General features: G+C 59.3%; 2 protein-coding genes across 2 annotated transcripts in view; both read left to right on the forward strand.

Moving 5' to 3' along the window:
- The window catches only part of LOC119099043 (tenascin-like), a 29,323-nt gene extending 28,436 nt beyond the window's left edge, over nucleotides 1–887 (forward strand). The window contains exon 3 of the mRNA XM_037222094.1: nucleotides 881–887. Within this exon, the coding sequence (XP_037077989.1) occupies nucleotides 881–887 (7 nt within the window). The remainder of the gene's footprint in view (nucleotides 1–880) is intronic.
- The window catches only part of LOC119099045 (protein phosphatase 1 regulatory subunit 16A), a gene marked incomplete at its 3' end in the record, with an annotated part of 50,955 nt that overhangs the window by 9,160 nt on the left and 31,474 nt on the right, over nucleotides 1–10,321 (forward strand). The window contains 1 exon segment of the mRNA XM_037222095.1: nucleotides 881–1,285. Coding sequence (XP_037077990.1) covers nucleotides 1,012–1,285 — 274 coding nt within the window.

Consider the following 10,321-nt stretch of genomic DNA (forward strand, 5'->3'; position numbering starts at 1 on the left):
GTCACTGGCCACTGACGTCCCATCCCCCGGTGGTCATCGACCACTGACGCCCGTCACCGGCCACCGACATCCCATCCCCCGGTGGTCACCGGCCACCGGCATCCCATCCTCCGGTGGTCACCGGCCACTGAAGCCCCATCCCCCGGTGGTCACCGGTCACTGACGCCCCATCCCCGATGGTCACCGGCCGCTGACGCCTCATCCCCGGTGGTCACTGGCCACTGACGTCCCATCGCCGGTGGTCACCGGCCACTGACGCCCGTCACCGGTCACTGACGTCCCATCCCCGGTGGTCACTGGCCACTGACGTCCCATCCCCCAGTTGTCACCGACCGCTGACGCCCGTCACCGGCCACTGATGCCCCATCCCCGGTGGTCACCGGCCGCTGACGCCTCATCCCCGGTGGTCACCGGCTACTGACGTCCCATCCCCCGGTGGTCACGGACCACTGACGCCCGTCACCAGCCACTGACGCCCCATCCCCCGGTAGTCACCGGCCACTGACGCCCCGTCCCCCGGTGGTCACCGGCCACTGACGCCCCATCTCCCGGTGGTCACCGGCCACTGACGCCCCATCCCCCGGTGGTCACCGGCTACCGACGCCCCATCCCCCGGTGGTCACCGGCCACCGACGCCCCATCCCCCGGTAGTCACCAACCACTGACGCCCCATCCCCCGGTGGTCACCGGCCACTGACGCCCCATCCCCCGGTGGTCACCGGCCACTGACGCCCTATCCCCCGGTGGTCACCGGCCACTGACGCCCCATCCCCCGGTGGTAACCGGCTACCGACGCCCCATCCCCCGGTGGTCACCGGCCACTAACGCCCCAGCCTCCGGGGGTCACCGGCCACTGACGCCCCCGTTCTCCCGTCGACAGGCTGTGATGTAGCGGCCGCGGCGCCGGCCCCGCCCATGTGCCTTGCGTCGTGCCTTGCGTCGTGCCGCGGCGGCGCTCGGCGGCGCCCAGTCGTCGGCCGCGCCTGAGAGGGAGCACGCGCGCGGGCAGCGATGGTGGCGCGCGCCGCCGTCATGGAGCACGACGAGCTGGTGCGTGAGATGACGTTGGTCGAGCAGCTGACCACGCAGGAGCGGCTGAAGCTGGCGCGCAAGCGGCGCAAAGAGCAGCTGCGCCTCTTCTTGGCGCGTGAGAAGGAGTGGACCAGCAAGCGGCGCAAGAGTGAGGAGAACCGCGGCCAGCGGCGGCGCCAGCTGGACGGCCGCATCCACTTCGTCGACGGCGTGGTGCTTCTAGAGGCGGCCGCCCGCAACGATGTGGAAGAAGGTGAGTGGCCCAGGGCTGAGTATTGCGGGAGGAGTGGACGGCGGTGAGAAGGTGAACGGGGTTACTGCGAGTGCAGTGCGTGAGAGGGTGAACGAAAATAACGGGGTTCGCATTCCGCCGGAATCCGCAAGCCTCACAAATGATCCGCGTGGCCCCGCCTGAACATTCGGATCTGCTGCGGGGTCCACTTTTCACGGGACGCAGTGGCCTGACGCTCTGATCCGTCAGTGACCCTAATGCTCACGAACGGTCAGTTTCGGGGCCATCCGGCTGTCTGCGTACACAGCGCCCATGTAACGCGCCGCTGACCGCGGTACCGCGCCGTGCCGCGCTGCTCGGCCCCGGCTGGAGGCCGCTGGCGTGTCGTGGCCGCGCTCCCGGCGACGGTGCGGTCAGCCCGGACGACAAGAAGTGGCGCGTCTGTCCACTCGGGCCGGCGTATCGGCCGCGCGTGCACTCCGAATCAATCGGGGCTCAAAGTGTTCTGATACACGTTATCAGCTGCCAGCGGCCTTGTAGCGACGGAAAACACGGTGCAGCAGTCGACCACCGAGTGGTTGAGATGGAACAGCGAGCCGGAAATGGCATGGCCCCTTCGCACGGAAGTTTTTAAATGGAGCTATATTTGGGAATCGTTTGTATGCGTGGCGCGCGTCAGCGAAGTGCGGCCTTTATGCGGCGGCAACAACAACAGGGCCATTGCAGTTCCGGAATCATTAATTCGCTTAAAAGTCAGCGCGGGAATAAGGAAGTCACGGCGCCCGTGCTGTACGAAAGCGGGCACTTTAATCCGACTCATCCATGTCTGCCACACGGTGCTTTTCACGTAGCGCCGACGGAAAACGCCCTGGACTGTGGTGGTATGCGAATGCAGTGTACAGTCATTTCGTCATCTTAGACTGCAGCTGTTGATATTTGTATCAAAGCCCTTCGTCATTACCTCCAAGCTGGCCTATGTTGAATGATCCTGCAAGTCGTATGCGCACATTTTAAATCGATGCGTAATTTCGTCGTGAGTGGAGAGTTTCGGAAGCCAAACTTAACGATAGAACAAGTGACCATGACGTCATTCTCTGCGAGGCTGAATCACTTAGCCGGAACACTTCCTGATAATTAAGTGAAGTCCGCACACCATGTGGTGTCAGTCGCAGACGCGGAGCCCCCAAGGGCACCATACTTACCTGACAGCCGACTAAAGCACTACAAGAAGGGCGAGTGCTTAGTGAAATGGCCCCGCGCAAGTGGTGACCTGTCTGCTGACGAGGGACATGGACCGGGCTGCCGCGCGTACGCCGGCGTCACATACACCCACGCTCTGTTCGCATCCCCCCCCCCCCATCTAATTCTTTAGTTAATCCCGTGTCCTTGCACACGCTACCCACATGGTGACATTTGACCTCTGCCATCGTCCGGCGGAGTGTCGCTGCGGCCGCTCCGGCTGCCAGTCGGGCCCGAGCTCCGCCTTCTGTGCGGAGGTCTGGGCTAAAGCGGGGGGGGGGGGGGGGGCTGTAGCGGCGTCCCCTCGTCACGACTCGGTCCGACATACCAAAGCGCCAAAATGGTCCATGCAGTAGAAAGCTGTTTTATGATTACTTAACTATGCCAAGCTAGGTTTTTGGTTACTTCGTATTCAGGCACATCGGTTTAGTAGTTGTTATTGCGTTGCCCACCGACCACAGGCTCCGTGGTGGCCTGGAGGGAAGTGTGGTCTGTTCCCCTGAGGGACATTTTTGTGTTATTGCGATGTGCAGCGTGATGAATCCGTTACCAGCATCATTACGCCGCAATAGTAGTTCTTATTTCCAAGTCGGCCTCATGCTGTGAAAGATGGGATAGAAAATGACACGATTTGGTCCGAATGTAGTTAAACATAGCTAGCTAATATCCGAGTTGACTTTAAAATCATTCTCTCATGTTTTTTTTCCGAAACTGATATATTTCATTTGGAAGAGCCATTTTTGAGCCATTGTTTCCAGGAACCTCTTTTTTACTAGTATCGGGTCTGGAACATTTCCATCGGCAGTATTCGCGTTAAGTAGAACGTGTCACTTTATTATTATTGACGTGGTGCTACGGTATGGGCCTTACGCTGTATGCTTGAACGTCATTCAAAATTCATTGTTTATGATATGCCCTCGATTTACACAGGTGTTCTTTCTATTTCAGTATGCAGCGCTAAATAGTACATCACGTTCCTTGCCGAGTATCGTTGTGATTCCGAGCGTAGCGTTCTCCCCACATCGCTCTCCTGGCTTATTATACATGTTTGGCTGTTCAGGGCCTCTGTTGTCTCAGCAGTGCCTCTCCCTCTCCCTCTTTCTCTCTCCCTCCCCCTCCCTCTCTCCCTCCTCCTCCCTCTCTTACTCCCTCCCTCCCTCCCTCCCTCCCTCCCTCCCTCCCTCCTCTTTCTTCCTCTCCCTCTCCCTTTCCCTTCTCCCTCTCTCTCTCTCCCTCTCCCTCCCTCTCCCTCTCCCCCTCTCTCTTTCTCTTTTCTCTCCCTCCCTCTCCCTATTTCCCCTCCCTCTCCCTTTTCTTCTCCCTCTCCATCTCCCTCTCTCTCTCCCTCCCCCTTCCCCTCTCTCGCTCTCTCTTCCCCTCTCTCGCTCTCTGTTTCTTCGTCTCTGACTCCGTCTCTCTGTCTGTGCCTCTCTTTCGCTGCATAATTGCCCATTCACGACGTATACCGCTACCCTTTCCCATTGCGGCGCTTCCCACGTCCGCGCTCCGAGTGCCCGCATGCTCGGCGTGTCTGCAGGCGAGCTGCTCCGCTCCGATGTCAGTCCAGCTCACGGCACTGCGCTGGCCGTGCGGCGTTAGCCTGGTGTCGGGTACTCCCCGCCGCCCCCCGGCCGTCCTGCGGCTCCGTCCGACCCCCCACCACACGCCGCACCGCCCCCAGCGTCCTTGGCGTGGTGTCGGCACTTCTCAGACAGTAGCAAGGGGAGGGGGCGACGGAGTGACGGTGAGCGGAAACTCGATGGAACTCGATGGAACTCGAGCGGAACGTTAATGAGGAATAGTTTAGTTGATGGCATTTGTGACAACATTTGTCACAAAACGCCTCCTTTTGTACCAGCCGATATTTGCTACTGTTTTACGTCACTGTCAGGCATTTTCACTCTATTTGTACTACTTATCTTAAAAGTGTTGCCAGCTATCAGAAAATGTTCGGGTGCCTTTTTATACCTTCTGCCTTTGCCTATTTTGCACTCACATGACACTTCCCACTTGTCACATGAAGCAAGCGTTAAGTTTCCTGTTCCGATGGTTCAGATACTCGAATTGCTGAAATACATATTGTGCGTATGCGACAATGGTTATAAGTTGAGGAATGGGGCATTTACACACCATGCCCCCGCCTCCCTCAAGTCAGGCTGTCTGTCCAGCTTTTTGCCATCGTGCGTCACTGCTGGCTGTATTTCGCCCTTATCGCCGCGCAATATCCTTCGTTACGCTGCCGGGAAACCCGGCCCGCTGTGCCAGAGCCGTGCCTGCTGGCAGGAGACACGCGTCCGGCTCGACCGCCCGCACAGATCGGGGTCGCCACGTGTCTGATGGCACGCCCGCCGGTCCGCGGAGACGCGCGCGGCGCCGTGGCGGACGCCTCGTGATGTGGGGTAGAGCGCCGCGGGGCAGTACAGAGCGCCACGAGACGGCAGCAAGCGTCGTGAGGCAGGGCAGGGCGCCACGAGACGGCAGCAAGCGTCATGAGGCAGGACAGGACGCCACGAGACGGCAGCAAGCGTCGTGAGGCAGCACAGGGCGCCACGAGACGGCAGCAAGCGTCGTGAGGCAGTACGGGACGCCACGAGACGGCAGCAAGCGTCATGAGGCAGTACAGGACGCCACGAGACGGCAGCAAGCGTCGTGAGGCAGCACAGGGCGCCACGAGACGGCAGCAAGCGTCATGAGGCAGGACAGGGCGCCACGAGATGGCAGCAAGCGTCACGAGGCAGGACAGGGCGCCACGAGACGGCAGCCAGCGTTATGAGGCAGGGCAGGGCGCCACGAGACGGCAGCAAGCGCCATGAGGCAGGACAGGGCGCCACGAGACGGCAGCAAGCGTCATAAGGCAGGACAGGGCGTCATGAGACGGCAGCAAGCGTCGTGAGGCAGTACAGGACGCCACGAGACGGCAGCAAGCGTCGTGAGGCAGCACAGGGCGCCACGAGACGGCAGCAAGCGTCGTGAGGCAGTGCAGGACGCCACGAGACGGCAGCAAGCGTCGTGAGGCAGCACAGGGCGCCACAAGACGGCAGCAAGCGTCGTGAGGCAGTACAGGACGTCACGAGACGGCAGCAAGCGTCGTGAGGCAGCACAGGGCGCCACGAGACGGCAGCAAGCGTCGTGAGGCAGTACGGGACGCCACGAGACGGCAGCAAGCGTCGTGAGGCAGCACAGGGCGCCACGAGACGGCAGCAAGCGTCGTGAGGCAGTACAGGACGCCACGAGACGGCAGCAAGCGTCGTGAGGCAGTGCAGGACGCCACGAGACGGCAGCAAGCGTCGTGAGGCAGCACAGGGCGCCACGAGACGGCAGCAAGCGTCGTGAGGCAGTGCAGGACGCCACGAGACGGCAGCAAGCGTCGTGAGGCAGCACAAGGCGTCACGAGGCACCACAGCGCGCCGCGAGACGGCGGCTTGAGCTCTGGTCGTCCGCCGGCTCGAGCCTGAACGTCTGCAGCCTTGGAGTCGGATGGCGGTCACTGCCACATCAGCTTGCGCGCAGCAGTTCCGCTCACGCGCCGGGCCGTGACGCGCTTGCCGCGGTTGACGTCGGGCACGGCCGGTGTTGGCCTGCGGCGGCGTGGCCGGCGGGCTCCGCTCTGGAGTGCCGTCAGTGGGTCGGGGTGTGATCCATTGTCGGCGGCGCCAACCGGCAGGGGTGCCCGTCGAGTAGCGCGGACCGACGCTGGGGTCCGCTTGGCTCGGAGACGCAGCTGAACGTCGCGTGTTAGTTTCACGGGGACACGTGCTGCGTGGCTCACCATCCTCCAGGTGCGTGACGGATGTGTGCTGTCACGGAACGGGGGGCCTCAGATGCCTGCTGAAGTGAGCTGACGCCGTCCAATCGTCTGACGTAGGCTGCTCGTACGGGAAAAGCGGCGACGCCTCCATAGCTCGGCGCTGTGCGAATCGGAGCCGGTGGCGGTGACGCCGTTGTGACGAGCCGAGGGCGGGTGTGGGCGGGCTTCGACGACAGCATGCTCCAGTCGCTGCGGCGTGACCCCGTAGCGGTCCGCGCAAGTGGAACATGGCGTGTCAGTGCCCACCACCCCGCACACCTGTCGACGGGCGCCCGCGGGGACTATCAATGTTTGCCAGGCTCAGTAGGGCGGCGATGCGGCTGTTTGGCGGGGATGTTGCCAGCTCCGTGATAAAGTGGTCCGCGGAATGTAGTTCCGTCTTCAATCGGGGGCCGCATCCGTCCCTCATCTGTGAAATGAACATGTGCCACATTTGGGGCAAACGCCGTGTTTCATGTATTTTTTTAGCAGATTTGGCCGTTTTTCCCTGCCTAGCCCCCAAACTTGTTTTACAGCACTACGACGCTGCATCAAACGTTTTTCGGTAGAAAAATGTCACGTGAAAGTGCTGTGGACTGTCCGTCGTATTTGCAGCAGCAATAATGTATCGACACCATCGAGTGGGCACCTGCTTTGTGATCTCGCCCAACCAGGTGCCATGCCGTGTGTTCGTTCCCTCCAGGATTCTGGTTGGGATTAACCTATCAGTTTGAGTACTGACGTTTGGAATTTGGGGATTATGGCCCGCATCTTATTGCACAACTCTCGCAAATAGTTCAAAGTCATGGAAGGTGAAATCCGAGATCGGGATCAAAGGGGTTCTCAGACCTTCTTACGCAACCAGTTTTAGCCCAGGTACCTTTTATAACCAAAAAGTCGTTGGTATTCATGCCAAGCCATTATCCTTATCTGGCTTTTAGAATGTCAAAATCAGCTAAATTTCTGGAGACTGTTTTGAGAAATGAATTAACAATCAGTGTCAAGAACTTCCCCGGGCGGCACTCACTTCAAAGCCAAATAGAAGGCGTCGTGTGTAATTATAGTCATGGGCGCCAAATGACCTCCGACGTCGGCGCCCTAAAGCTCCCATCATCACTATCAACAAAGCCAAAGGTTGATCAAGGTCATTTCAGGTAAGTGACCTTACCGACCTTGATGAAGTGAAAATGAGGAACCTGTTGACATCCTGATGATCAGCGTATTCGAAGTGAGCGACAAAATTTACCTCAAAGCAAGTTTTTCAGTAAAAACATAGTTCGGTTTTTGCCTTGATCGTCACATCTGGTCCAAAAGCAATTGAATTAGTCGCAACGCTTCTTTTAATTGTCTAACTCCTTAAGAAACAATCTTAAAGCTGTGGGACTTCGCCTATCGCTTTCTTGTCGCATCAGTTTGAAAGATCCCTCAGATCGCATTCGCTAACAGCCCTGACCTGACTGACCTGTTGGTTCTGGTATGTGATCAGCCATGTTGTAAATTACTTAAATGTGTCGCTTACGCCATCGCATCATGATACTGGGAATAATACAATTGTATGCTTTCATGTATGTGCTGCGAAACTCATATAATTTCTGCCATACGTATCCTGTCCGGTTCTGGTTTCGTAATGCATTGGCTTCCGTGATGTTAGTGTACCTGTGGCAATGACATAGCAAAGTGTCAAAAGCATCAGAAGTAATGTACTTCGGGCTTATCGTCTTGCTCCAAATATCGTTTTTGTGCATCGTTAGGGATCATTATCGCATCGTTTAACATGCACTTCTACACGCATCTCCATTAGTGATTCTGTTATGTGAGCAAAGGACAGGAAAAGACGATGTGCCTTGACATTGGTAATTGTCGATTGGACCCGACTTGTTCACACGCTTACTGTGACATTCCAGAATGTTATTTTGGTGTGATGTTAAGAACCTCATCGGATGCGACTCATTCCGACGTGTTAACCGAACGATGACACCGCCCATCGTTGTGCGTGTCAACACTCAGTCATATGTAACTGAAGCCTGAATAACGCAGTCCGGTAGGCGCAGTGACTGGGGACGCGCTTAGACTTACTGAGCGCTCGCCGGCGGCGGAAGGCCGATGGTGGGTTCAAGCCTGGCTACCGGGCCGTTTTTGGCTGGCTCACGCAAACAACCGGCGAGAGAGATCATGACATGTTGTTTTGTGTCCAGTCAGCCCAGGCATGACCACCATGGACATGGGGGGTAGCCATTTACCGGGCTGCCCCGCGGGCGCCCCCCCCCCCCCTCGGCCGTCTCCTGCACCCGTAGAGCGGCTCCGGCGGCCCGTGACCACTCGGTCCACATCCGATGAGGCACCTCCGCGCCAGCGTGTCTGCCACCGGCGGAAAGGCGTATGCCGCCGGCGGATAGGCGTCTGCCGCCGGCGGAGGGGCGTGTGCCGCCGGCCCGGCCTGCAAGCGGCCGCCGCCTGGAAGTGGCAGTGATGAATAGACCGCGGAAGGCCCGCCATGATGGACGAGCGCGACCGAGCGCCGGCGGGGCGCCGCCCGATCCGCTGGGCCGACCGGCGCCGGGTGACCTGCCGGGGAGCTGCCGCCACCACCCCGGCCGAGGGCGGACGCTACTCTGGTGCAGTGGTGGCTTTGGCTCATTGGTCGACGTGTGCAAGTGCTGGGGCTATGGCCGCGTTGCCGCCCCCGTTTTGGCACTGGTCCATTGGGAAGTTTCCCTCCACGGGAATGGAACGCGGCTCTCTAGGTGGTCCAAGCGCCTGAAGCCATTTGTCCGCTGACGTCTGCGGGCAGTGATGGCAGCCGGGGCCTCAGGCGCGCCTGTTGCGCCTGAAGCCGTTTGGCAGCTGACGTCTCCGGGCAGTGATGGCAGCCGGGGCCTCAGGCGCGCCTGCTGCGCCTGAAGCCGTTTGGCCGCTGACGTCTCCGGGCAGTGATGGCAGCCGGGGCCTCAGGGGCGCCTGCTGCGCCTGATGTCGGTTCCGGTACAAGGCCGCCGGACTCGCCGTGGTAGCCAGACCCCCGGCTGATTTCCCGGGTGCTGATTGGATGTCGGCGTTTGTCTGTTCTTTCTCCGCTTGTTCGTTGTTTTGCGTGGTTTGTTGGTGATTGCGCCCAAATGTGCGCGGATGTGGGCCTTATTGTGTTGTGTTTGTGCGCAAAAAGATGGCACCGCAGTCTGAGTGTCATCAGCCCTCCGGCCCTTCGTACTTATACGGGTGTTTCACTCGAAATGCAACGAAGGATTCTGAAAAAGCCAAGCACACGGTATGTGAAAATGCTGTGGAAAATTATTGAAAATTATCTAGATTGGTGTCCTTTACACATTGCTTGTGGTCGGGGAGCTAGCGATGGCGGCCTTCGCTCCCGGCGTTCAGCGACTGAACACATCTTTGCAAGATATCGGCAATTGGGGGTAATGCTGGAGTGGAGGGGGGGGGGGGGGCAGTGCAGTGGTGTTCAAGAGACCGTCGTGGAGGCGTTGTTAACGTTTGCGACGTGGAGGCGTTTTTCACAGGCTTTTTGAAATTTGCATTTCAAATGAAACACCCTGTAGCGTTATATGCGAGGCCTTCGCGCGGCTTTGAATGCAGGCCCCCGCTGTTTTCGCGATCCTATAGACCAGCCAAGATTAATGAGTCGCATCGATCAAACTAATCTAAGCAATTTGACTCCGAAGCTTTGAAAGCGGAAGCGAGCTGGAATCAGCCGCCGTCCCGTCCCGTAAATAATGGCCGACGGCTCTCTGCTGTTACACCAGGCCGCTGCGGATAGCCGCCGCGGCTGTGGGGCGAGCATTCGCGGGCCGGCCAGGGTGAAGCCCCCACCCCCGCCTCCGGCGCTATCTCAAGCGGCAGACAGACTGGCGGCGGCGATGTGCGCCGCGCGTCGTCTCCGCTCGGGGCGGCCGACGGCCGGGCGTCCTGAGGCGTCAGTCGTGCGGCGCCAGAGTGTTTTCTGACGGGCCGACAGGCGCTCAGATCGCCGGCGGGCTTTGCATGCGCGCGACGCTGCCAGCCGGAATGGGCCAATC

Source organism: Pollicipes pollicipes, unplaced genomic scaffold, assembly GCF_011947565.3.
Source record: "Pollicipes pollicipes isolate AB1234 unplaced genomic scaffold, Ppol_2.1 Scaffold_4740;HRSCAF=5597_pilon_pilon_pilon, whole genome shotgun sequence".
Taxonomy (NCBI): Eukaryota; Metazoa; Arthropoda; class Thecostraca; order Pollicipedomorpha; family Pollicipedidae; genus Pollicipes; species Pollicipes pollicipes.